The sequence below is a fragment of the Vidua chalybeata genome, chromosome 13 (genome assembly GCF_026979565.1).
Source record: "Vidua chalybeata isolate OUT-0048 chromosome 13, bVidCha1 merged haplotype, whole genome shotgun sequence".
Classification (NCBI taxonomy): Eukaryota; Metazoa; Chordata; class Aves; order Passeriformes; family Viduidae; genus Vidua; species Vidua chalybeata.
The window spans coordinates 7,598,201-7,626,179 of record NC_071542.1 but is presented as its reverse complement, the minus strand read 5'-3'; the positions used below and the strand labels follow the sequence as shown (position 1 = coordinate 7,626,179).

The following is a 27,979-nucleotide window of genomic DNA, read 5'->3' as shown; positions in this document are numbered from 1 at the left end:
GGACTAATCTGACCAAGGCACACCAGCGAGGCAGATTCACCTTCACACTCAGCTTTACTGGGCTCAGCAACTGCAGCAAGGTTCAACTGGGCAGCTGTCATCTATCATCACACAAAGTTCTGTATTTTAGGCCACCCCTAAAGCACATATTCCATATAAAGAAAAAAACTCAAGAAATAATTTTAATACAAAATGTTTTTATTGTTTTTGAAAACATTTAAAAAACAATTTTTGAGCACTTTCAATAAAAAAAATAACTGAAATGCTACTGCAATATTCAACTACTGTAGTTTCAGCAGTACAACAGACAACAAAACACTGGGGAAGAGGGGAGAAACTGGATTTCCTGCACTAAATGAAAATGTGGAACAGGAATTTTTCTTTCCTTATGGTGCAGTAAATAAAGCACAGTATAGTACAAGACTATTATATGATCCTCAGATGCACTGCACAAGAAACGCTTTCCTTCTTTTCAGTTCGGAAGTCAGTGCTTATTGCAATTATTTGCAAATTATTTACTTCATGAATTCTTATCATGATAAAATGATGCAAAAATGTTTTTCAACACCAGAACAATAAAAAATAATCCAAGAAAGGAACATATTCAACAATAACTAAGCTGAATTAGTTAACATAAAAAAGTAAATAACTTGTGAATAACTATGCTCACCTGGTTAACACTGAACCAGCTTCAATACAGCAAAAGAATAAAAAAAATAAAAGTGGTTACAGGAATATATCTAGTACTGTACAAGATTAAGTCATTAACACTCATGCACGTTTTGTGATCATGTATTAACATGGTGAAGCAAACTAAACTTAATTTTTCCTGCTGCAATATTCTCATGTAAGAGAATCAAAAATAGAAATATCTCATTGAGATCAATGCACATTGCTACATAAGACAATTTCACCTGTCACTTTTAATGACATTTTGCCTTTTAATAATGAAACACATTAAAAAGTTTTTTTTTTTTCATTTTGCCTTTTTTTTTAAATCTGTGGGCCGTATTTGTTGCATTTATCCTAAGGAATGTGCCTGCCACAGGTTCAACAGAATTTTAGTGCAATATATGAACCCAGAAAGTTTGCTGGACTAACCAAGCAATCAAATTTAAAGTGTTTGCTGCAATACTGTACACAGGGTACAAATTCACTAGTTTTTATACTTTAGCAAAAACTGCTATCAAAATAATTTATTTCTTATGTTAGTAGGAAGCCAATAATGTAAACAAGGGGTCAGAACTGTCTCAAATTCAAAGTTTTGGAGTATCTGACAAAGACAGGCTTCCATTTGTTAGGATCACAGAATTTTCCTTTGGGTATTGCATACTTTGGTGTGCAGTAGTGCTCTGTCTCAATGTATCATAAAGAACTAACTAGCACTAAGTACAGGGACCTAACATTAATTGTAACACCAACACACAAACATCTCTAAAATGATACATACCAATGTACAAAGCTGTGCCTGTGCCTTGGATTTTACTTGAAACAATTCTTATCAAATTTAATAGTTTTAAAATTAAACATATATTTACTTTAAACCCACTGATTAGAGAATATTTCTGCTAATTAAGTCACATGTTAGGCCCAATGTAATGCTTGCATTTAAAGAGAATTTTAAATGCATTTTTAAAAACCTTTGGTGATGGCTGCATAATTTAGAATGCATCAACTTTAAATCTACTTTTGCTTTTGTGAGAAATCTTCTTAAAAAAATTAGCAGTTAGGCTAAACCTTCCTTCCCCCAGGTGCCCCTCAGTGTCAGTGTCTGCGACCCGAGGTGAGGCCAGCCCACCATGGAACACGGGCTGCTGCAGCACCCGGGCAGCTCCTCCCGCAGCTGCACTGAGTCACAGAATCACACAAGGCTGAGATGGAAGGGATCCTCTCCCCTTCATCGAAGCAGGTTTCACCTATTCACAGTAGTGCTGGCACTTCACACATGGTCAGGAAACAGAAACAAAAAGGTGCTGAGTGTCTCTCAGACCCATCCTCCTACCAGGGTGAGAAGATGTTCAACACACCCTCTCAAAAGGCCGTGGGCAAGTACAGGATTCAAGCCTTGCCTTCAGCAACTTTAGTCTACAAGAAAAATGGTTCAAGTCTCACTGATGGACACCTGGCAGGACAACATGCAGAAGGTTACTATGCAGCTTTTAGTCTCCTCCCCATCGCCTTGGAAAAGTCACTTGGTCTTAAAGCAAACCACATTATCGCAACATCGTTGTGCTTCAAGGAGGGATCAGAACTCTCCAGGCTCACTCCTGATGAAGTGGCAAAATGTCTGATGCAAGCACAGTGAAACCAGGCCCCCATAAGGTGCTGTTACTTGGCACACCTGTTTGTCCTTGCAGAAGAAGCCATAAACTGGTGATGAACTGGGGGAAGGGCAAGAGAAGCCATGATATACCAGCACCTCCAGTGCCAATGCAGCAGCTCAAGTTGAATCAGCACTGCCAAAAAAATTGACCAGTACTGGGATCTCGAGTCATTTACAAAAACTGAAGAAACAGAAAACCACCAAGTCACTTAAAGAAAAACACAAATCACATGAAAAATCTGAGCATCTTCCCCTTAGAGAAATCTACGGGGGGTTTACTGAACCTCCCCCTTTGTAAATGTATGACCACTCATCAAAGAAATGCAAAAGAAGAAATTTTTTCCTGCTCTATTTTCTGCTTTGTGTCAGGTCACAGGAAAAGTAATCCATTTTATACTAGGCTTAAGGGATAGTATTGTAGCATACTCAGTGCACCACTTCTTTTGTAAAAATCTGCAAGTCCTCTTTCTAGCATCAAGGCCATAGCTGGGTAAATACCTCTCTCTTTTGACCATTAGAGATCTATGCATGCCATGCTGATAAAATAAAAGGTCTTTTTGGTTTGAGTGAACCAGTGAGACAGAAGTCTAATTCTCATTTTCCAGAGGGGCAGCATTTTTTTCCTTTAAAAAAAAATAGATTGATCAACCCTGTCAAATCACTTTTGAAAACTGAATTCAGGCTTCTAAAACAGTAAGTACTTTTAAAAGAAGTTTTACCAAAAGAATGATCATGTGTCTTACTGTGTATCTGTAAAGTGCCTGGCAGTATTATGGCTCTATATGAAATATTTTTAGATTAACCACATTTTCTAATATTTTAATAATCTTTTGTTTGAAAGAAGGTGAGCAAGAAAGACAGAAAGGCTCAACCTACTGAAGTAGAGAAGATATGACATCTTCCTATGCCCTCCACTAGGTTAGGAAAGAGTAAACTTTAAAAAAAAAAAAGTACCTTTTAGAAACAGTATTTTAATGAGCTCCAGCAGCTCCCTATTAAAAAAAAAAAAAAAAGGAAAATATCATGTTCCTTCTCTAGCATTGATACACAGTACCTATCACTTTAAAATAGGGGGTTATGACTAGATTAAATCTCAGTGCTCAAAATATTTTTGCATTAATTTTACCTAATATAAAAACATTGACATTAGAACTAAAATATCAAGTATGTCATGAATATTTATGGATAAAATAACTACATAGATTTATTTCTCTTAAATAGAAAAATTTAGTGCATCTTTTTCCTTGATCATTCCTGTTAGCTTTTCCCATCTCTGTGTTTTACTGGAGATGCCAATGGCACCAGTGCTACAGAGATTTCCTGAAGTTCACCATCGAGCAGAGCTCCAGACAGCTACACAATGATCAGGCATCTGCATGTCACCTGGTCCACTTGTACTCACTCCCCACCACCTTACCTACCTGCAGGCACCCTGCATTTCAAACCTGGATGACAAAGGTCAGTAAAGATCACCTACTAAGAAGTAACAACCAATACAAATTATGGAAAGCCTACTAACAAGCTTGAATTAAAACCCTCCCAAAGCATCAACCATAGCTGTCATCACTGGCTGCCATTAACCACTTCTTTATTTGCTAAAACAAGAAATGTTGAATGGGAAACACTCCAAAATTCAAAATTTAATACTGGCTCTTTGATAGCCCATCACCTTCAGAGATTTGTTTAAAATTGGTAAGACTGCCTTTTCCTTACTGAAGAATGAGCAACAGGTACAGCAAACTTTTTTTAAAAAATGCCACAATACATAGCAAGTGTTTCTGCTGCGGGAGGCACTTCCATTAAGACAAATACAATACGTCTGTCTTTTAGATACAGTGTGCTACATACATATTATAAAACAAGATTAACCCAACATTTCAACAGCAGGATGATCCTTACTCTCCATCCACTCAAAACCTGATCCAGTCATTGAGTTAATGGATTCATTGCAGATTTGTTGAAACAAGGGGTCATTTTTTAATTCCTCCAGTGTAGCATCATCATCTTGTCCCTGCTGACGACCTGGATCAAACAGTAGATTTGTGTCTAAAGTGTTCAGATCGTTAATGCTGCCTGAGAGCTCGGAAGACAACCTGATGTCGCTGGGAAAGACAGATGCAACGTTATTGAGATCTGATGCCACCTGATTCACCAGCTGCTGGTTTGTCGGCAGACTGTCCTCCCCTAAAAGGTCTTTTACAGTGCTGCTAAAATCTAACTGCTGCTCTCCGATGTCTGATTGTGCTTGGTTATCTCCAGAAGAAAAACTGATCTGATCGGTGCTGCTGTTTTTTGTGAGGTAATTTGGTGTTTGGAATTCATAAACTGAAGTGCTGGAATTGATCATACTTTGTGGGTTGGCACTAGGAAAAGTGGTGGATGTCTCCAAAATCTGAGTGAGATTCATCCTGGCTGTGTAATTTGAGGGCATGTTGTTCATTCCCAAACCTCTCACTGCATCATCACTATCAGAATCAAGTTTGTTTAACAACACATTGGTTATTTTTTTAGTGTTTGTTTGTTTCTGAAGAGACGGGAAGGCCGTCTGCATCATCACAGTCAACGGGACTGACTGGCTTCTCTGTGCTATGTTATTGGCACTGGTGTCTGCATGGATATTAGCAAATACATTGTGAACTTCAGGAGTCACTGGACTTCCAAAAGGTGTCAGATTAGAACGTGGTATATTTGACACAGGGTAAACGGTGCTCCCACTGAGATTACGCTGGCGATGGACAGCAGGGCTCACACTCCGGCATCTCAGACTGTTGTTGAGAGATGAACCAGTTCCTTTGTTGTCCAAAGGAGCAGGAACAGCAAAGCCCTCCTGCTTGGTAGTGCTACTGACAGGGGCTGCCTGGTGCTGCACAGGTGAAACAGGAGTCACGCGACCGAAGTGAGTGTCGTGGTGGCGTGGCTGAGACTGGTATGACTGGCCGGGAACTGCAAAAGCGTGAGGTTTCCTGAAGCGATCTTCCACCAGCTCCTGGTAGCTTGTAAGGATGCCATGGTTTGCAACTGAGGAATTACCAACCCCACTGTAGCCGTTATTCATCCACTCGAGCTTGGTTTTGTCGGGATGGGTAGCCATAGGCCGCTGCATTGGCTTCACAGGGCTACTTGATATGATGCTGGCATCGTGGTAAGCCATACTAGAGCTGATGGGAGTAAATGCAAATGGGTTTCGGCATTCCACAGGACTTGGAGGGACACTGCTGCTGCAGTTGGAATGGGGTGTGCCAATGGGCGTGTGCCGGCTGCTTCCTAGGGCACTGTCTACGGGAGTCGTCTGAGCCAGCCTTGAACAAGGGCTCTCTCGAGACATGTTCTGAGACCCAGCAATCATTTCGGAGGTGGGTGTTGGAGTTGGGGTGGGAGTGGGAGTTGGGGTGGGAGTGGGAGTTGGGGTGTGAATTGGAGTGCTGTTGTTATGGATCGAATGGTAAAAGTGCGTGCTGCTTGGATGAGATGATACGGGAGCTCCTTGAGCTGCAGCCTGACTCTGAAGTGTCATTCCTAGACAACCACTATAAGGATGGGAATTATTCATGGACATTTGCTCCTCCATGAGCACCAGCTCCTCCACAATGCTGTCCTGGGTAAGGTCGTCATCAAATGAAAAGAAGTTTTCATTTGACTGAGGGACTGTATGCTCAAACTCTTTCAGCTCAGACTGCAGAGGTAACTGATTTGAAGACTGTGCTTGTATTTGATCCAAGGAGTCCTGGATCTGGCTCTGTAACTGCTGGCTGTACACATCCTGCTGTATACCTTCGCAGTGCACCGGCTCCCACGCGGATTCCTGTAAGTCACTAGAGCCAGAGTGCCCAGCAATAGTCATAACACTGATATCTTGCTGCTGATCACAATTCACAGATGCAAAGTCAGAGGTTTTGGTGATATGATGCCATGTATTTGGGTTGAAGCTGCCATCAGATTTTGAATCATTTTCTATGATAAACAAGTTTCCTTCCAATTTTACTTTTATATCTGGAGATGAAGCTGATGCAAGCTGCTGTTCTAAAGCAGGATCACAGGTATTTAAATTGGTGCTCAAAGAAAGGTCTGTTGCTAAGTTTGCAGCAGCTGTAGGAGGTACAGGTACTGTCACGGGTACCTTGATGGGAACTTGAGCAAGTGTTGCTGTATTGTCACTGTTAGCTAATGATCCAACCTTCAGAGCCTTCTTAACATTGTTAGCTTTTTGACTCTCCACAGCATTACCAGTTGCAAACTGCTCCACTAGTGGTTTCTTTACAGGTGGTAACTGGGAATCCTGAAGTGTGGAAGGTTGTCGCTTTCTTGGACTTTTAGTGCATGTTTTGTCTTTAATCATAGACTCACCAGTAGGAGGTGAATTGATGCTGGTGCTGGACAAGTTTTGACTGGCAACTGTAAGCTTAAGAGTGCTTTGATTATTGCCTGCTGAAGAAACTGGTGTGATTTCATCAGACTGTGTCTTATATTTGGTCCCTGCTTCTTCAGCTTCCTGATCACAGCCCTTACCTGGCTTTAGCTCCATGACATCATCCATTGAAACCTTCAAGGCTGCAACCTCAAAATTAATTAGCTGTGCAGGAGGCAGGTCAGGGGTTGCCTTTATGGATTTAGACACGTCAGAGCTCTCTTGACCCTGTGCAGAGTTCTCATCCAGCAGTGCTTCTGGTTCCGTTTTGATCTTAACTGCAGGCGTAGCTACAGCAGTGCTAGGTTTGGATCCTGGAGACTGAAGTGAAACAACAGATCCATTTTTGATCTGTGGACCGGTCCTCCCTTCTTCCACTGCTCCTGCACTAGTGCTAACTGAAGGTGTCTGTTTGACGGGCACACTACTGCTGCTCGGGGCAAGAGATATTGCTGTCATTTTTACCACATTTAAGGAATTCACATGTGGAGCTGGCACAACAGTCTTGATTGGGCTACTGGTAAATAGCACCGTTGTGGGAGAGCGGATGGTGAGAGCACTGGTGCTTGCTGGCTTGGGTAAAATCTGCTGGTAGCGATGCCGGGCAGAGCGGTCCCCCACGGGGCTAGCGGGAACGTTCTGGGGAGTCTTTGGTGGCTGCTTGACTGATTGCATGTGCTGAGTGACCACCTGAACATTAAGCGGCAGGACCTTGCTATCAGACGATCCCATAGGACTTGGAGATGTCACCAACTGCCTGGTTCTTGGCACCTGTAAAGAGAGAAAAAGAAAAGGTGTGGTAATGAAGCGAGAGGTCTCAAAGCCCACACGTGATCTCAGCCCCAAGCATTTCAAAGGTGAAAGACAACATAGCTCAATACACCAAAGGTAGTGAATGTCAGTTTGAAACAAAATAAGTTCTTCTACTTGTCCAAGACAACTTCTATTCTCTGCCTAAGGATTGGTAGACAGACATATGCCTTCTATTTTTAAGGCATGAGGCACTGAATGGACTAGTCTGCTCTTCTGCTAAAGAAAAGGGTCACTCTCATACAATCCTTCACCACCTGGGACAAAAAGACAGACATACAAAGACTAAAGAGGAGAGGATGTGTTCAAAATACTGCTCATTGTTAAGGTTTCAAAAGTGAGTTAAATACAAACTCACTATCAGGCAGAAAAACTGGCTTACCTATCAAAATGAACAGCACAGTGAACATCTTAAAACCAAATAACCTTCCTGTGCTCCCTAGCCCAATTTTATAAGGCTGAAAGACAAAAATGTTCTGTACTACAGACATTCATTCAAAATAAAATTGTACCTGTCACTAAATGCACTGGGCCAATGAAAGGCAATTTAGATTCCATATTAAGGCCTCAGTGACCCACACAACTGGTGTCAGCTCTCTCATCTGGTTAAACTTCATGTCCAGGCTCACTTTAATGACTTCAAAGATGAACTTGGCCTACGTTACATGATCAGAATTCTGGTGCTTCTGTATCAATCCTGTAACTAATGAGCTATAACACAATGCAGACAGAAAAGCATCAAGACACCCAAGCCTTTGACTGGAAACTGTTCTAATCCACTGACACCACTGCTTAGCTACTGGCAATGTACAACCTTTGCATAGGGTGGATTCTCTAGAGAATTGCTGGAGAGCATTACCGGTATGGGGCTGGGGACAGCAGCCACAACAATGCCAATAGGTGGAGGGGACAGAATGGCAGGACTTCCATTAGATATACTGGTCACACCGTTGGTTGCAGCGCCTTCTGTTTTCTTTACTGGAGACTCTCCTGGCAAAGGAGACTGCAGTTTCTGTTCTTGCTGCTTCTTCTGGATCTTACGCTGCAGCTGCTGCTTAGCATCAACAGGAGATGGCAGAGTTTTCACTTGTGGTTGAAAAGAATTACTTTCAGCAGTAGGTATAAAAGCTGAGGGCTGGGGGATCCCTTTTATTCCTGAAAACAAAAGAAGGAGAACAAATTACAACCAAACATACCCTGTCTGCTGTGGTGACACTTCTACATCTAACAGATTAATATATGGCAGGCATCTCCAAAACCATTCTGGGAACACTTCCTCCATGAGTTGCTACCATCCACTTCATGTTTAAATCTATTCAGCTTCAGTTGATTCCCACATTTGTGGAAAAATCTCTGTCTATTAGACAAGCTGGGCATTAGCTGCTAAAAAACTCTGTATGGGCCTCTTGTTTCTAATAATGTGAAATGGCAACTTGTGTGTCAGCACAATCTCAGCCCGGTGCATTTCACTGAACTGGCAGCAGAGGGCGGCGGGCACGTTTCAGATGAGCCTTTAAAATCCTGCACTTGCCGTGGTTTTGTTTTGTTACCTGTTCTAAGGCAGCTTTAAATGAAAAATGTTTTCAGAAAGCTGTGGGTCTGTGTCACAGAGGAGCAGCTTTGAGCAGATGACATTATCTAATGGCCAAGGCATTAAATATAGTGCATCTAATATCAGAATGGATCAAAACCTCTGTGTGATCAGGGATAATGGGGGAAAACAGCAAAAAGAGAAAAGTGTTCAGAAAAAAAAAAAAGAAAAAAAAAAGAAAAAGTTCAAAAAACAATGGAAATTAGAATGGGAGAACATTTTTTCTGGAGAAATTACTTTGCTGATTACAAAGAAGGCAAGTGCTGCTTTCAGGGAGAAAACAGACTTAGTGTCCTCTGTGCAGCTAGTACTAAATTTCCCTTACAAAATCACCTCACATTTATGACCTTCTGTTTATTAACAGTCAAGAGGATTAGCATGCTCTTTAGAGACCAAATAACCTTGCTGAACTACGTCTTTAGAAATGCTTTAACACTGTTTCATTTACACTTTGAGGTTACAGAGTTTTAAAACTACTCCTAATTACAAATTAATCAACACCATTTTACTACATTATTAGTTTTACTGAAACTAATTTTACAATACTAAACCCAAGTAATTGGTTTTGATGGCCAGCACATGCTTAGGAACTGTGATCTGGGAGCCCACTCTCTCAGCAGCAGTCTGCATGTACCATGAGAGGTTGAATGTCACATCATGTCTCCACTTCCACAATTTCTTCTTTGCAGAGCAGCAAAATGCCCAAATATATTGCAATTACTAGTGCACAGTTCTTCTATATGGGCAAGTAATATTGCTAAGGAAAAAACCCTCAAACTTTTCTTTGAGAGTAAAAGTTGTTTCCTCCTCAGTTAATGCACAGAGACACTGTAGTTCCCTGCAAGAGGAATGGAATTATTTTTGTCATCCTAGGAAGAACCTCTTCTAAAATGGCCATCCAAGCCATAGAGGCATGCACTGGAAGTAACTGCCCTTTTCCTTGAAGGAAACCATCTTTTCTTGAATGAAGTGAGGAGGAGAAGCTACAGGAGTTGAAGAGCTGTCCATACATTGAGTGTCCCTTCTAGCAGCACGGAAAGCAGAACCAGTGTAGCCAAGCATTAAGTCACGATGGAGCATACAAGCAGCAAAACCCAACACTGCCACCTGTCAGGTCCAAGTTGGAATAAAGGACAGAGAGCTGGAAGGAAAAAGAACATGATCCAGAAGGGGATCACCTGAACATCACTGTCCATTTAAAACTGTCTCAAGAGGTTGGCCTTGATCTTAAGACAAGTCCGCTTTGCTTGATAGGCCTAGTCAGAACTTCTCAGAGGGAAGTCTGGGGGCATGTTGTGCACCTGCATTTCCCTTCTCATCCTTCATTTTTGTAATTTACTTTATCCGTGGTCACCAAAACACACTAAATAATTAAGTGACTGATTTCGAGCTTGCAGAAGGAAACAAACCACACAAAAAATTTGCTCTTGACAGAAAATTGTTTCCAAATTAGGGCAAGTTAGGAGATAGAAACACAGCTACACCAGCAGTCTATCTACAAACCAGCACTGTAGTAGCACCAAACTCCTGCTCTAGCCAAGTATGTAGGTTCAGTACGATTACTCACACACCCTGAAGGTCACACGCCCTGAAGTGCTTTAAAAGACCAGGATCCTCACCAGAGGAATGGGAGGATCACCATCTAAACCTGAGATCAGTGCTGATTTTCAAATCTTTACCCAGATGACCATCAAGAACAGTAATTTTCAGCAATGTGACTAAAATCACATAAATGAATGCTGAATGCTCAGAGTCAGTGTTAAAGTTTGCCCTGAAGAGAAAAGTGCTTTCTCAAACTAAGCTGTTACTACTCTCCGTGGGAAGATCCCCCATTTCAACATTCAGCATTATCTCATTACCTGCTGGTGCCCCTGCCATTACTGTTAAAGCTGCCATTGACTTGGTACCAATATAGTGACTTTTGACAAGGAAACGAGCCAATTCCAAGACTGTATCGAAAGGCTGGCTCAGCACTTTCTGGGCCCATTCACAAACAAGGCGGCAGGCTGCAGAGACGACTTCCTCATCCGCACTTTGCAGCTGCCCCGATGGCTCTGCTCCATCCAACTAAACCAAACAAACAAAGGAGGAAAGGTTCCTTTAATTAATAAGGGTCATTAAGGCATGAAAACAAAAATAGAAAGCAAATTATTATCAGAATCACATCAGAAGTTGGAGTAGTATGATCACAGTTTTACATGAAATTATGATAATGAGATCACAACACCCAGTATCTTTCAAAATTAAATGTCTTAACAATAATCTACGGATTGAGTCCCAAAGGCATTATATGGAATTGACATTCCTGGAAGAAAATCACAGACAGAATCCTAATATTTGGAGCACCAACAATTGATTTCCCCTGTATCCAGAGTCTTGTCAACTCAGTAGTCACTACTACCCAGGAACTGCTTCTTTCACTGGAGTATCTCTTCCTTAGCACTGACTTAAAAAAAATACAGTAAAAGTAAAACAGAATCAGAGTTTAAAACATGTATACAGTGGATAGGAACACTCTGGACGTCTACCTCAGCTCCTAAATTAGTTTAAGAGTATTGCAATACATCATGAACTTTACATAAAAAAACCATTAAATGCTGATTCAGAATATGAGTCATAAAGAAATATCTTAAGAGCTGCAAAGATCTTCACTTCGTTTTGAAAAATTCTAACATAAAAACAGCATAATAAATGCTAGCTTGCAGAAAAATATATAAATAAGCAAATATATATCATACCCCATCTCCAGTTTTATGAAAGTCAAGGTTGGGCAGTGTTGGCATGTGCACAAAAGCCTTCTTCCTCAGTCCACTGTAGCAATATGTGAACAACAATTAAGGTCTACATTGTCTACTTGTTAGCTGGGGGATAGGAGAGAAGGGCAGTAATTCCTCTGATAACCCTCATAAGCTTCAAAAGTAAACTCAACGCAGAACTAAGAATTCCTGTCATTAGCATGATCTCACAGTCAGTCAGAATCAAAAGTCTATCAATGGCTGCATTCTTGGCCAGGTCATTGGGTTTCTCAATCCATGCAGAGATGCTGGGTATGATTAATTTCATTTGAAGACTTAGAACAAGCACCAAACCATTCCAGGCAGCTTCAATTAGCTACTCAATATTCAAATCAGTAACATAAATTTTGACTAAACTCGCTTTCTAAAACAAGTTGGGACAATCAATAAAAAAAAAAGAAAAAAGTCAATCACTATTAAAAAATGCATTCTCAAACTTAGGTTCTACTTTGTTTCCTTCTCCTGAAGGACTTCCTCAAACTGAAGTTTCCCAGGACAAGATAAAAAGCCTGATGAGTGCATTTCTTCCTAAAATTTCACACTATTTTGAGGCACTCTTTCCTCATCCATGATAATTTTTCTGTAAAAATATAAAGACAGACTTTTTCTCATCATTTTGGTACACAAAATATGCTCCCTTTATTATTTGTACTCACTTGTTTATAGGTCTAAAAATCAAATCAGCCTTTTTTTTTTCCTTTCTACAGCATCATCTGGGACTTGATACACGCTGTCTTTTCTCCATGACACACAAATCCTTTCCAGGATCACTAATTTTTCACATTCTGTAAATATGTCTGTATTCTTTCCTAGGCCATGGAGTTTGCAACTGCTTGCATTAACCTGGATGGAGCATAATTACACTAAAAGAAATCTAAGGAGCCTGGGAATTACAGCAGGTATGACACAAGGTCACATTTTGATCATTCTGAATTAGAAACATTGGAAATAGAACTTAAAGAGATCCCCTGGGTCAAGCTACAATTACATTGTACAAGTTCTTCCTTAACACTTCTCTAGCTCCATCCAAACATGAGTACTAAGTTTCAGATTTCACTGCTAGACAATCCAACACTGTATTTTATGAAACAGTTTAACTGACACATAACTTCTCCATTTACTACAGCATGGAAGGCTTTTTCCCTCAGTGGAAGACAGGCAATTCTGGGCTGCCTGCTAGCATTTAATTTTCTAAGTGCATGCTTCAAGTGAGACCTGGCAAAGGCCAGTACCACAGCACATTCATATCGTTACTGTTACTTCTTTTGGGTGGTTTTTTATTAGGGCATACAAGCACCTGGATGCCTTTTAGCCTTTCCATGCTCTCCCTCCCCCACTTACTGCAGGGGCTTTGCCTATCCAGCACGTCAGGATGCAGCAGGTAGGACATTACGTCACCATGGCCTCTAAGGGCTCTCATGGGAAGGTGTAATTCTCAGCTCAGAAAAGAAAAATTCTGACTGATGAAAAAACTGGTTTGAAAATCACTAATAGTTTTGGTTCCTTTATTCCAATATCTCTTTTGCACTAAATTATAATACTTTTTTGATGCCTTGCTGCTGTGACAACTGTCAGAACCTAAATTTAAGTACTTGTTTCCAAAGTTATATCTTGCAACCTAACACTACTGCAACTAATAATTTTTAAAGAACGTTGGAAAAGTGTAGGCATTTTTTAGTCAACATTACTTCTACATTTAGCCAGTAGTTAAGCCACAATGACAGATGATCTCCAGGCAAGAGCAGAACAAGTTACTGAGAAGCGTTCTAACAAAGGATATTTTGATTTGCCTCTTGTGCCTAGACGACGGGCCTTCATATTTGGAAAGACATTTTTCATGATCTTTCCAAAGTCAGCAGCACTTAATGGGTGGTAGCCAAGATTGTCACAATAGCTCCTGCAACAAAGAGAAAGAAAGCGTGAATGGCATCATCGTTAATACAAGAGGCCAGCCTACATGCTAGACTCCAAAGGTTTTCAAAAGAAAACACTTATCCCCATCCATATTTAGAACCACATTTAACATTAATGAAGCTATCCACCACGAATTGAATGCATTAAAAATGTATAAACAGAGCTATTAATATCATAGTTTTTGCCTTGTTCTCTACCGAGTTCAAAGACAATCATGTGAAGACATAACAAGCAGTGGCACTATCTAGAGCACAGTTGAGATTTACTCCACATCTCAGTTTGAAGCATATGTTTCGATTCACATATTCCAGGACATAATAAATCAGAGACCCTGCTCTAGCCAGAAGCACAGTTTGAGTGTGGTAGGGCTTGCAGGACTATTTGAAAAGCAGTAGGTAAGAGATGTGCCAGTGTCCAGAGAAAGATTTTGCATATACAATTTTTATTTAGTAGACCTCAACAGAACTAAACTTAAAAGATGCCTTCCCAGGGAATCAGCTTTGTAGGTGTAACAAAAGCACATACTGAGGACACAGTCCTCCTACCACTGTGGCTCTACTGAACTATGAGAGATGCTTGATTATAGACAACCCTATTTAACAGTCCTAAATTAACAGAGATTCCAACTGCTGCTGCAATTGAAGATCATCATGCAACTCAATATACAGCCTGATGATACAGGGGAATAAAGAAACAAAACATCATTATTTTGCCATCTTTACTTGTTCTAGTAAAATGTTATCTGCCTTCAGTTCTCAAAAGCAGCAAAAAGAATTCTGATTCAGCATATGAGACATTTTAAAAATTATATTCTTGAGGCAGAGAACAAGAATTGTTGATTTTGCTGCAAAAGGTGAATGTTCTGGAAAATCAGAAACACAAAGCAACGGAGAAAACCAGGACCTGCTTTGGAAGTGCTTAAGGCTGCACAAAGACAGCAACTCCTTGCACTGTTGCACAGCCATTGATGTGCTGTGGCCTAAAATGTACCAGTATAAAACCTTCTCAGTGAGATTTCCAACAGCCACAGCATCAACGACCTCCTTTCCCGTGAGAAGTAGAAAGGGGAGAGTAGAAAGGGGAGATAGCAACGACCTCCTTTCCTGTGAGAAGTCCTATCAGCAATACACAAAAACAACCTGCCTCTGAAAAGGTGACTGTACATGATCAGTGTGGTTATCAGCAAGAGTGCAGAGAAACAATGACTTCACACCCCTCAGTTGCCTCTGCCCTAATCAGGTACATACACACAAACCAACCCCAGAAACTCAGGCAGATGCAAAGAAAAAGCAGCAGTCTGAAACAGATGCTTCACCCCCAGCATCACTTAGTAACAATCTGCATCCAGTCAAAATGTCTTCTCTTCAAGTTGTAGTCTGTAGAAAGCTGTATGTATTTCTTGAGATTTATGTGTTTATGAGATTTATTTTCTTTCACCACTGCCTTTACCTTCTCAGTAAAAATATTAGTTACTACAGAGCAAGTATCTGCTGCTTTTACCCTGGTTGTATGTTGGTATCCTCCACTTGGAAAGTACAACCACAGATTTAATGATTTTGATTATGACAAACAGCAACATTTATGCTCTTAGGTGCTGACACTCCCCTGCAAAGCCTCCCCACCACTTCCAGGGCCACTCTGTCCAAACCACGACACATTGCCTACAACTGGTACACAGTCAGGCATCAGTCTACTTTCTATGTAGAACATCAAGAAGCTTTATATCCAATTTATATACCAACACATTTCATTTCAACGTATGTCAATCACGGAAGCTGGTTTCTAGCTATGTCCCTTTGAAGTTATTACAAAGGAATTCTCTGCTGCCTCACTGTACCCTCATAGGAATCAGACATTGCTCTGTGTTTAATAAATAGATCTCTGTGTGTTTTTTGTCCCTTGCATCTCGCCAGGCTTCCATGGATTCAAACTCTAGTCTGAAAAATTCCTGAATGGAGGGCCTTTGCTGCTTACCAATGCTGATTACAAAACTTTAAATCTCAAATACCATTCAAAGGAGAACTCTCTGAATTTCTCTGCCATAGGCAGTAGTATCTTTGATTGAAACTCAACAATGTCAGCAAAATAAAGTTAAAAAAAAAACAAGCTAGCAAAACACCAGGATTAGGGACCTACAATTAACTTCAAAGTTAAAATTATTTCCCCCTTAAGAGAAAATAAATAAATTAAAAGGGAATAAAGTTACCATTCCTCAAGTCTAGCACATTTGCTGTAAGACAATCACTTGCTAGCAGCAAAAACATACAGTCTAAATGGTCTCCTCATATCCCCAGTGGAAGCTCCTGCAAGCCTGTAGATTCTGAGCTATCAGTATTATCATGGAATTTCAGTCTTCAGACAGATCATCCTACACGGCCCCTCCCCCTCCTGGCTTGGCCCAGAACCCTCCATGTCCATCTGCAGTCTCTCATTGACTTGACAGGACATACCAGGAGTGTCTTCCCTGAAGCTCTTCTCTCTGCTACTTGCACTCTTGGCACATCGCTGAGCCCAGGAGCTGTTTTGCTCTTTGAAGGGTGGGTGGGAAACAGACTGGGGGAGGGAAGGCCTAGGCAGAGACAGGAATGACAACGGACACGCGGTTCTTTGTTCCTTTGTACAGAGCTCCCCTACATGATAAGCAGAAAAGGTGCCTTTTTTTTTTTTTTGGGTAAGATCTTCGAATTGAATGTACTCCAAACATAAAATACACTGGCAGCTCACCTGAATTTAAACACACCAAAAAAATTAACCAAAAAGCTGATGAAGAGAGGCTATACAGCCCAGCTTACACAGCTTCCTGAGCAGAAAAAATCAGCATGAATAGCAAATGATAAAGAACCTATCAAATGAAACAAAATAGAATTCTTGGTTTATCCAATCCCCAAAACAACTTGTCTCCAAAAATGGGTTAGAGTCAAGAGCCTCAGAAAGACGTAGGCTCTCATTAGGCTGATGAATAATGCTGGCACATAAATGCATCCCTATAATCAGGTAGGATGGAAACCAGATGTCTCAAAACCAGTAAAGAAATGAAATTGCAGGTCAGACTCCCAGGAGCAGCAGCAGAGGTGAGAAAAAAGTGCTTTAAGTGGAGTTTGACTGTCTTTCAAAGGAATTATATGGGTAGTTGCTTATGACATGGGACTAGACTTTGCAACACAACAGGTCCCATCCTATTCCTATCAGAGAATATTATATAAAAACCCTGGATAAGCACTACCCAACAAGATTAGTATGTACCTTGTGTCCTTTATGTGTTCACCAGACATTGTATACTAAACCTACTGACCTCTTCTGTGTTAACATCTGAATATTCTTCTAACTTGTTAATATTCTTAACACTTAGTGCATATAATCTATGCATCAGGTGGCATCAAGTGGCCTAGCAGTCACTAAAGCAAGGATTAATGATTTACAGACTAAAGGAAAGAGATACAGGATGACTCAAAGACCTCCTAATCCATATTAAGCATATCAAGTGAATCTTCAGGACACCAAACTTAAATATGCATGACTTTTATCCCTCACGTCACAGCAGTAAAATAAAATAAGAGGACTCAAGTGTTTACTGAAGGCTCAACAAATAATTTTGTGTGCAAGTAAGGATTTTGCCTGCATAAGTACTGCAGGACTGCATATAGATTTGAAATCCTAATTGTCTGAACTCAGCTAAATCTACACATGGCTGTGCGCAGAAGGATGTTTTCTAATAGGGACAAGATACCCAAGTAAAATTGACTTTCATGAAAACATTGAAAGGATCTAATGGGAAACAGCATCTATTCACTGCATGTTGGATAACATGATGGGCACCTCCCCTTGAGCTCCCATACTTTCCAGCCTGTATTCCCACATAACTCCCAGAGGAAGATGGCAGAAGAACTTTGAGGACCCAACAGAAACCCAGCCTCTTAAAGCTCAAAGTATTCTGTCAGTACAAGCAGCATCACAGCACCAACAAGAGGTGAACCAGCTCCCATCTACCTCCTTTCTAAAACTCAGCTGCAAGCTCTCAAGCCTTCCCAAGTGCTATTGCCTTATATTGTGATGCATTTTTAATTTATCCCTTTCAAAAGAAAGATGAATCCACTCACTTTTATCCAGTTAGAAACATGAATTCACTCTTAAATTGAAGAGTAACAAAACACAAAGAAGAGTCACTGTATTGAATAAGCCCAGAGAGAAGGGGCTACTGAAATGTGGAGGAGCTAAAAACACTATCAGCACTTGCCAATGGTGAACTTGTGTGGAGTGCAAGCTTCTGTCTTTCCCTCTTCATAGAAAAAAAAAATACGGAAGGTGATGCAGAAGGCTGGTAGTTTTGCAAGATTTATTTGACCAAAATTTATGGCAGGAATGAAGATGCTGGTATGATGCAGCAGTCTTCTGAAGTCTTGCATTTTTGGTTTACACATGCAGAGTGCATAAGCTTGCTTATGTGAGCTCATGCAAGATCCATCTCTGCACACAGAAGAGAGAAATGGTAACTGGTTAATATAACGGAACTGAGTTTTGCGAGGTCTTAGCACCCTTAGGTAAAGAAAAAGGACATATCAAAACTAACTCACATATTTATATGCCTGTTCCCCACATCCCACTCCAAGACTGCTTCTCCTTTTGTGTGTAAGAATAGCTCATGAAAATATTCAAAGAAACGGAATGTTTTAAAAACAGAACAGAAGCTTTCAAAGGAGAACAGATTCCAAACATTTGATATTTTTCCTGAATATTTGCTTACCACCCTTATTTTGTTAGGGAAAAAAAAAATACAATACACAAATACTTGATGCAGCTACATACAAAGCCATCCAAATTTCACACTCCACAATCTGTAGATGATGATATTTCCGGGCATCTGCAGATTGGCACAGCATGGAAGCCAAGCAGATTTGTTGCTGAAGCAGGCCATAAATTATTTAATAAGAAATATATTTAAGAATAACGCTCCCATCTCTCTCCCGCACAGCAGCTGCCGCTGTTGCTGTGTCTGCGCGAGCGGCTGCTGCTCGGGGATTGGCCACCGCAGCGTGTCTGTGCCATTGGCTGCACTGCCAGGCTGCGTCACCGCTCCTGGCCGTGCAGGAGCTCAGAAATAGGTGTGTACATGTTTATCTACCCCAGGCAAGCCAATGCCATCATGCTTCAGCTCAATCTGAGTAAAACACTTCAGCAGAGAGAGTTAATTAAAAAGAGGTATTTGCAGAAGGCAGCCCTGCAATAACAATTACTATGGGGTGAATCCTGTGGGCACTTAGGAGGTGAAGGGATTCAGCTCCTTGCAAATTACAGTAATCGTTCAGATTATGGAAATATTCATACTAGATCATAAATCTGTTACTCATCTTCAGGCAACTGGACTGAGGATGATTATTTCTTTCCCCCTCCCCCATGGGGTATGTTCTGTAAATGAATTCAAATCCAACTTTCATCAGACAGCTCCCTCTCCCTTGCTTCTAATCGCTTCCTCATTACACGGTAGCTTTGAGACTTGACAACACAGACTCACAGTGGCCTTGGTTACTGGTTTCATACATATTCAGATATATTGTGCCTCTGCTGAAATCAGGTTTGCTGCAGGAAGGTCCAATATTTATGCATTATTCTGGAAAGAAAGGTGCGATGGGCAAGATCATATGTGCAAAACAGCTGCATCTATGGGGAACAATTCAACCCCTCACCCTTGTTAAGGCAGTCATACAGGTATGTAAACAAGCAGACTAACACACATTGTAAGATAGTAACTGATGCTTTTTACCTGTGCCACTGCACAAAACAAACCCAATATTCATTCATTCACCTGATACTGATATTCACTTGTTAAGAAATACTTGTACCTTTCCTTCAGCAACTGTACATGTAATGCACAATTTAAACATCACAGTCTTATCTCCAGAGGCAGTAGTAATGAATATAGTTTGCCACAGAGCAGCTACTGCATCCTCAGGTACAGCAGCATGGTCCATCAGGTGTCCACACACACCAGAGGGGTACGTGCAGAGTCAGTGTCACAGAACACTGCACTGGCTAAAGCCGTACGCATGGCACTCACTTGTACTCATCATAGACCTCCTGCTTGGGAAGGGATGTCTCGGGGTGCTCTTCCAGGGTGTTGCGTATCCACGAGAAGGCGTGCATCTGCTGGGCACGGCTGGATGACATGGAGATCTGATCGCTGGGGAGAGAACGAGCGGTGCTGATGAGGACGTGGCTCCATAGAGGACTTAATAATTGTCTGCCTATACAGGTGGAGAGACACCAGAAACAAAGAGGGCCTGCACCTCATGGATTTATCTATTCCTTGAGCCTTGGGCAGTAATTTCTCCCTCTCCCTCTTTAATCCACAATTTAACAAAGAGACTCCACACTCCAGTTCTTGACTGATACACAGCTGACTCTCAAATTTATTATTCCTTACTGGCCACCTCTAAGCTTCTGCTCACTGAGTTTGCCAGCTGTCCTTTGGGAACACCCAGTTTTCCCAGGAGATACTCAGTGTGTTTCCTATAGGCATCTGCCTGCCTATAACCATCCTACTGAGAAGAGGTTTATTTTGTGACACTCTGATCTGCAGGCTGGTTTTCTAGAACTTCCTTTAGTCAAACAAGTGTTACCAGAAATACCATCAGTTTTTTCTTTCCTCCACCATCACATTGGTGTTGCTATTTTATGACTTCATGCATAAACAGTGTAGGAACAATTACACAGACTGTGAAACGCTTTCTCTGATGACTCTTTAATTTCAGGATATTTATAATCACAAGCTTTTCATGCAATAAAAGATTCTAAAGTTTAAAAAAAACCCTCAACATCCAATCTTCAGGAAAATAAGAGTACTTAATGTTTAATAAAGGTTGCTTCTGCTACCAACATCATTTGAATGATTCCTGAGCAGTTAAGTGCCACAGGAAGTAAAGCAAGTTTGCAGTATTAGCTGTTTACCTTTACACTCACATACCTTTTGTCTCCATTGTTGGGACCCGAAGGCAGCTGAAGGTAGAGGTAGAGTTTCTCTAGGTCTGTAAACTTCTCAACTTCTTGCTAGATAAGGTGTTTTGGTTTGGAAAAAAAAAAAGTGGGAGAGGTAGGAGAGGAAAAAGCAAGTAAGAATAGTTGAGCTTGGCAGTTAAAAACTGTCATCTGACAGTGTATTCCTAAATAATATAATTTCAAACAAGAATGTATTTATTTATGTGAAAGAACATGACCGTGAGCACTATGTGACTAGAAATGTGATTTCCTATTTTATTTGCACATCATCACCCACCAGAAAGCACTTACTACAATTACAAAATTCACATGCAATAAAAGCAGAATCTGGAAAAATGTTAACGACAGATTGCTTCTGTAACCAGACATGTAACATGAAAACTTGGTCTTGTCAGAGCACACATGAAGCACCTCTGAGAATCCAGAATCACAACCAGCTATGCTGTAACAGCATAGAATGCCAGATGTGATCCTGCAATCCACTGTATTTACTAATAGTTAAATGTCATAGACTTTCATTAAGCCATTTAAAAACCTATATATGTACATATGTATTTTTTTGTTTCCTTTGAAAATCAGTTATTGAAACTGTTACTGCACACAAGCCCTTCAGTAAACATCCGTATCAGTTATGCCAGACTCTTTCTCCAGAGGATACCAGCTGAGTATCAGACACGAGGGGGAGTTTTACCTGGTGTATGCAGCCAGTGTGTGCTACACAGAGACCAGCTTTTGGTCATTTGAAACCAGTACATGGACTTAAAAATAGAAGGAAAATGAACTGTGATAACATGCTTAGGGCCTGCTCAGCAGCAATGCAAGGAAAGCCATGCAGCAGGAAGCACAGGGGGTTTCCTTCAGGAAGATGCTGCAGAAACACTGCCTGAGCTGGTGCTCCATCAGTACAGAGCTGGAGACTCACATGATCCTTTTTGAAGTCCGAATACAGCTTCTGGATTACTGCTAATTCTCTTTGTCTTTACTGGTGTCTTACTGCCAATGTAACATTTTCCAGAAGGAACAGAAAAGAGGAGGGACCAACATGCAGTGAGACCTGGCTCACTTCAGCAGTGAGCAGAATGGGGAGTGGGGAAACCAAAAACCTAAACTTCACTTCAAACTGGGGCTCCCTACCAGACCCAGTCACATCCAGACCAACCTCGCTGGCACAAAACTGACAGCAGCACAGGAAAGAGGAGGTTCCACTTCCTCCTCCCTGACCCCAGACCCTGCACAAGGACTGGTGGGACACGGCATGCAGGGAATGGAGCTGGGAGAGCGCGGGGTCGCAACAATCCCAGCCAGCAAACCCCAGCCCAGAAGTGCTGCACTGAACGGGGCCACCAGCAATGCGACAGAGCTGCCAAGAGAAACACCCAGCAGCACACAGGTAACAGACACTGGATGTGCTGCTTTTATAGGCTGCAGCAAATCACAACATTTGGTTGGGGCTTTTTCCTCTGACAAACTCTTGAAATTTGCTGACACCAATTTCTGTGTGGCTCTACAGCAGCTTACACAGCAGTGGTGCTCAAACCACCAAGTATCCAGAGAGGTATTTCTTAATAATGGGTATATTTTGTCAAATTCTCTGTTCTGCCTTTCCTGTATGAATCACTGCATTTAAATTGGTGGGTTTTCCTTTAGCAAGCTCATTATTGCAAAGTCAACCTTCTCCAAAGAAAGAATTTACAGAAAATTAATCATTTTTGAGAAGACAGAAATTTAACAAGAAAATTTGTACTTCATTATTAGACATCCTCTTGTCCAAGGAACTTAGCTCTTTTTGTTTGAAATGGCAAAAAAAAGCCCAAGCAGCACACCAAAGGGCACTGTCTGGGTGGGATTACCTTGCATGGGAAGCACTAATCCATGAGACAAAAGCATCCCAGGCAAAATAAATCCCCTGCTCCCCTCCCCATGAGTCTGACACTGAAGTGAAAGACAAGTTCTCCCTTCCAAATCTATGCCCAAGTGCAACACAGGAGGCAAGGTTTTAGAAGAAATATTAAACCTTTCATCAAAATACACTGCAGTAGTCTCAGTGCCCACTGCAGCTGAAGCTATTTCTGTGTCATGGCAGGAGGAAGGGGCTGTGTGGAAGGGCCCTGTCTGAGCCACTCTGCTAGATAGGTCTCACCTGCCAACCCCCCAAATTAAAGAAAAACAAAACAACAAAAAGCCCCAACAGCAAAGGAAAAAATGTGACTGGGATTATGTTAGCAGAACCTTTTCCAAAGGATGTGAGTGAGCCGGCCACTCTCCCATGAGCAAAACTGCATCCCTACATCTGAGGTGGCTGATTACAGCTTCCTCTCATCCATCCATGGCAGAAGCAGCTGGAGAATGATGTGATCTTACTGTCTGCACTCAAACCCCACTCCTCTCCATGTCTGGCCCTGGGCAGCACTTTCTGCACAACTCCTTCAGCTTCCAGCAACAGTAGCAGGGAAGCCCTGGAAGGCAGGACCTCAGAATGGGAGAATTAAAAGAAGTCACAGGCAGTTCACAGCAGTAATCCTACCTTGCTGATAATTAGATAAACCTAAGCTTATTAGATGAGACTGAATCTATTTAGAGAAAATCATCTTGAAACTGAAGAAGTGGCAGCAAGGAGATGGAGTGTGACAGTCAGTGCAAGTAGATTTGAGAAAGACTGCATTTTATTCAGTTAAAATTTGTTAAACAGTGTTTTCGCTACACATTTCTGAAACCCTCAAAATTTGGTTACAGTCTTAGTAAGTACAGTCTCTTCAAACTCAGCTGACATCCACCAGTTCTCAATGCTAAAAGTCTGGTGAATCCAGTAATAACTGCAGTTGCTGTTACTACAATTGTTCAAAGCATCAAAACTTTACAATTTTTTAATGCGATCAGAATCACAGAATTTAGGAAATTGGAGGAGCACTTCAGCTGCTCTACTAACTGACCAAAAAGAAAAAGGTTCATTCATTCTGTGTTATTCTTTGTGCTAGGCTGGATGCATGTGGAAATAAATAAAAAGAAACAAGAACACAAAATATTCTACAAATTCCCATCCCAATCCCCAAATACGTCAACAGTGTGGAAAAAATAGGTCATTAGAGTGGAAGAGAAAAGGAATGATGCCATTTGGGTGGCATCAAAAGGAAGAATGTGATGTTGGCACCATCTTGGACAAACTCCCCTTTGTGCAGCCTGTTAAAGCTTATGCTACTGTTGTTCTAAAAACCACAGAGCCTGTGCAACGTCTGGGGAATCCTTTTCTGCTATTTAAAAGGATCTAAGTAAAAATCCTGCTTGAAGTATCCTGACCTTGATTGACTGGTTCTATCACATCAGATGAAGATGGTCTAATTCTCCAAAGGCTATTTATAAATCATATTTCTTGAAGTTGCATTAGAAAAATGCACAAGCATGCTAAACTGCTTGTAGGAGACTGAGGTATAAAGCCAGCACAAAGCATTGCCTCTGGTACCCTTGCTCTTCACACATTACCTTTATCCCCTCCAACTGAAACCATAAAAACAAAGGAAGATTCAAAGAAGATGGGGAGCAGGCAGTGTTCATACTAATTTTTACAACTTGTCTTCAATTTAGCCAAAAATCTATCAAGTACTCATAACACCTCCATGATCTTATATACTGAGACAGAAAAACTAAGGACAAAGAATTAAAAACCTTAAGCCACAGCTAAGCAAAGACTTTCAGTAACACATAAAGGAACAGACATCTCTGCTATTTCTGTTTTGACAATTACCAAATACAGATAGATAACTACAGAAATGCACAAAATAAGTAGCAAACAAATTAAACCACACAGATCTGCTCCAAATGAATCTGTCCTTTTGCTGCCTCAAATAGACATAGAACAAGATTTTCAATGAAACAGATGCAACTTTCTTTATAATTTTAACAGGCATTTTGATTGAGCAAAATAAACACCTGTGAAATAAACCAGGATGACCAAAATTATGAGGGGTAGGGTTTTTTAAAATGAAAATAGCAGGTTTTGATCTCTGTTTCCATTTTGGGAGACACTAACTTGCCACTGCAAGTTTCAGCAGCATAAAGAGACAAAGATTTATTCAGCATAGAATGAGGTTAAGGACTTAATCTGTGCTACAGGAAACAGAGTTGATTCATGTTTCTGCTTGAAGCAGAGAACCTAGAGATTTGAACATGAATCTCCAAAATCAAAGAATATATTTCAGGGTTTCTGACCTTGGTGGATTGGCTCCCTCCTTCTGGTTTCCTCTGACTGCTGATCTACTGTCAGGTCACAAACATCTGACAGCTTTGAAATGAAGCTTGACTGAAGGGATTACCAAAGGAAAACTCCAAGCAAAAAAACCATGTGCTTTTTCTGGATTGTTTACCTAGTCAGGCCAAACTTTAAATAAGACAGAAGAAGAATATAGTAAGGAACAATCAGAAGAGCTGCTACTTCTGTAATGTGCACAGTGCAAATGTCATTCAAATTTGAACTATTTCAAATTTCCATAATGAAAGCAGAATTACAGGTTATTTTTGTCCTCGAGTTTGGATAAGGGGAGCTGAAGGCCAGGGGCACTCTGCAAGCTTTATGCAAGACTACTGTTTTAGAGAGCATGGACTGCTCTTAATATTTCTTTCCACACGTTGAGTATTTATAGACAACTATACACTAATCAAAGTGAAAAAGGCTGTGCCAATGGCAATGTAACCTGCACCTACTGGCAGAAAGGCCCTAAAATTTGTCATACTTCAGCAGAACAAATATCTATTATTTAACAACCAGAACTAAAAATAGCAATCATCTCCCCACTTTATGAATAGAGAAACAAAAAGCAAAGGTGAATTACTCTAGATCAGATGGTTTGTTGGAAATATCACTAAGACAGAAAATAACTAATACTAAAAATACCCTTTTATTCTAGAAAGCAGCTAATAAATACAATTGATATACTTTATCTGAGCAGCAGCAGGAACATATTTCACGTGTTAAACATTCCAAACAAGCCCTAAAAAGACATGGCAGCTTTGCTCTGACAGTGCCCAAGCACAGCTGCCAAGGCTTCGTGGAGCTTCTGCCTGTCTCCTGCAGGGCCCAAGAGACAAGTGGCACCTTTGCTGCCACAGGACTGACAGACACTGCCTCAGCACACCCCACAGCACCAGCAGCTCTGGTTTCCACGGCCATGGATCCAGCACTCTCCCACCAGCACTGACCTCTTTTCCGAGGACTAAGGAAAGAAGCCTTGGCCTTCTTGCTGAGTGATTATATGGAGCAAAGCGTTTTAAAAATCGGGTTCAAAAGTTCACTTGGTATGTGGCTACAAATATAACAAGCGAAATCATAAGAGAGTCTACTGCTAGACATGTTTACTACAGTTAAAAAGATGTTATAATGAATTTTTAATGACTGTTTACACCACAATTCTTGCTAATTATCTTTTTTGGATTGCACAGTGTACAATGATTTTCTTATGATCTCCCAGAAACTGACAGTATGTTGGAATGTGAGTGGTGCAGTGAAACAAGTTGAAGGCAGGTAACTCTGGACTCTTGTATGAGCAGTTGCAGCCTCAGTGCCCTTACACTGGCTGCTTTCCAGAGCCCTCTGCTGTGAGAGACCTCCACACCAGACTACTGCCATCACCTCTGCTTCCTCCTAGCTCTCTCCCTGCTGAACTGTGTTGAACTTGGCACCCTGTGAACATTTGTGTGCAGCTCTGCACACGGGGGCTGTGACTGATGCTACCAAAGGAGGGATTCAGAGCTACACAGCCACAGCCTTTCAGTTCAACATGCTTTTAGATTCTGTCTTGCAGATCACAGTTTTCCAAAGCACTTAAAACCACAGAAACCATTTTGCCAGAATTCAGCTAAATTCTGATTTCCTCAAACTATTCTGATCTTGGATTTTTCTTTTTTAAACCTGAACAGCATTAGATCTACCTTTGCTAACCTAGAGTGGCTTTTCCACTGTTGACACAACTCCTCTGAACTCATCAGCAGGACAGACAAGGAGGCATCTGGAACAGAAAATTAGACCATCAGGACACTGCTGCTCCGTTCCAAGTCAAGCCATGGAGACTGCTTTGTGTCCAAGATTTCTCTGTCAATCCAAAGGATGAGACCTACCCAATACCCTCCATGCAAACTGATAATCCCTGCCTCAGTACACAAAGTCCATAAATCTGCAGAATTTAATGCAAAATAGTCCTAGCGTAATTCCATTTTCTTAAAACAGACTGCCAAAAGTAGATGACTGATTAGCCTCCCACTTATTTACTCCCTCTCCAATGCTACTTAGAAACACCCCAACTCCCTTTTTTTTCCTACAGAAATAGCTGGTGTTAAAAGAGTTTTACAAATGCAGTTTTGCAATCTGTCCTTTTACCACTGAAGACTCACATACAAAATTAAGATCTTAAGGCACCTGCTTGGTGTTCACAAATGTCAATAAGGAATAAAGGGGACAAAAATTACATTCTGCACCCCTATTCCCACTGGGTGCATCCAAGAACTTTTAAACAGAGGTTAAATGGGGTCCAAAGTTTGTCTGAAACACAATAAAGCTTTAAATCTTATACAATAATAAATTAAAACATTTTAAGGCAAGACTCAGTACCACCTGAATTAGCCTTTGATAATATGGCTTCGTAGAGTATTCTTTGTTAGCCCAGCCATACTATTTGAAAGTATCCAGATGGTTGCCTATGACACTTTTTTGTCTTATCCACTGGTACTTCTGGATGAAGTGCTGAAGGTAGAAAGTCAGGATAAGCAATTCCCTCCAGTCCTAAGATTTATGAACTCAAGACTCTGATTTAAAAAAACTTGCAACCCGCTCACTACTAAAAACAAATAAAACCTCTTTCAGATCTAGTGCTTCCTAAAAATAATCTCACTGCCTAGATCCTGTTATTTTTAATGCACAAATGAAGATGATGTTTTTGCAATTCAAGGGCCTTTCCCACTTCAAAAAATGATCTCTCTGCCCTAAGCAGCACAGCAGAGCTAACAAGACCTGCAGTGTTGCACATTTCTGGGAAGGTACCTGAGATGGTAAGTAATTTTGATCACATTTAGTGGTAGTACCTTCAAGTACTGCTAAGGAAAGGCTTCATAATAGCTGTCAGTCTCCAGAGCCATCTATTTTGGTCTTGCAGCTCATTAAATATTGA

The 27,979-nt window shown here is 40.9% G+C and overlaps 1 protein-coding gene across 1 annotated transcript in view; it reads right to left on the bottom strand.

Moving 5' to 3' along the window:
• Window positions 1-177: 177 nt before the first annotated feature.
• RFX7 (regulatory factor X7) overlaps window positions 178-27,979 on the bottom strand; it is a 49,599-nt gene continuing 21,797 nt past the window's right edge. Inside the window, exons 3-9 of the mRNA XM_053954675.1 lie at window positions 20,797-20,879; window positions 19,891-20,013; window positions 13,705-13,821; window positions 11,868-11,952; window positions 10,989-11,196; window positions 8,398-8,693; window positions 178-7,499 (exon numbers count right to left, since the gene is read on the bottom strand). Of these exons, the coding sequence (XP_053810650.1) occupies window positions 4,188-7,499; window positions 8,398-8,693; window positions 10,989-11,196; window positions 11,868-11,952; window positions 13,705-13,821; window positions 19,891-20,013; window positions 20,797-20,879 (4,224 nt within the window). The 3' untranslated portion in view covers window positions 178-4,187. The remainder of the gene's footprint in view (window positions 7,500-8,397; window positions 8,694-10,988; window positions 11,197-11,867; window positions 11,953-13,704; window positions 13,822-19,890; window positions 20,014-20,796; window positions 20,880-27,979) is intronic.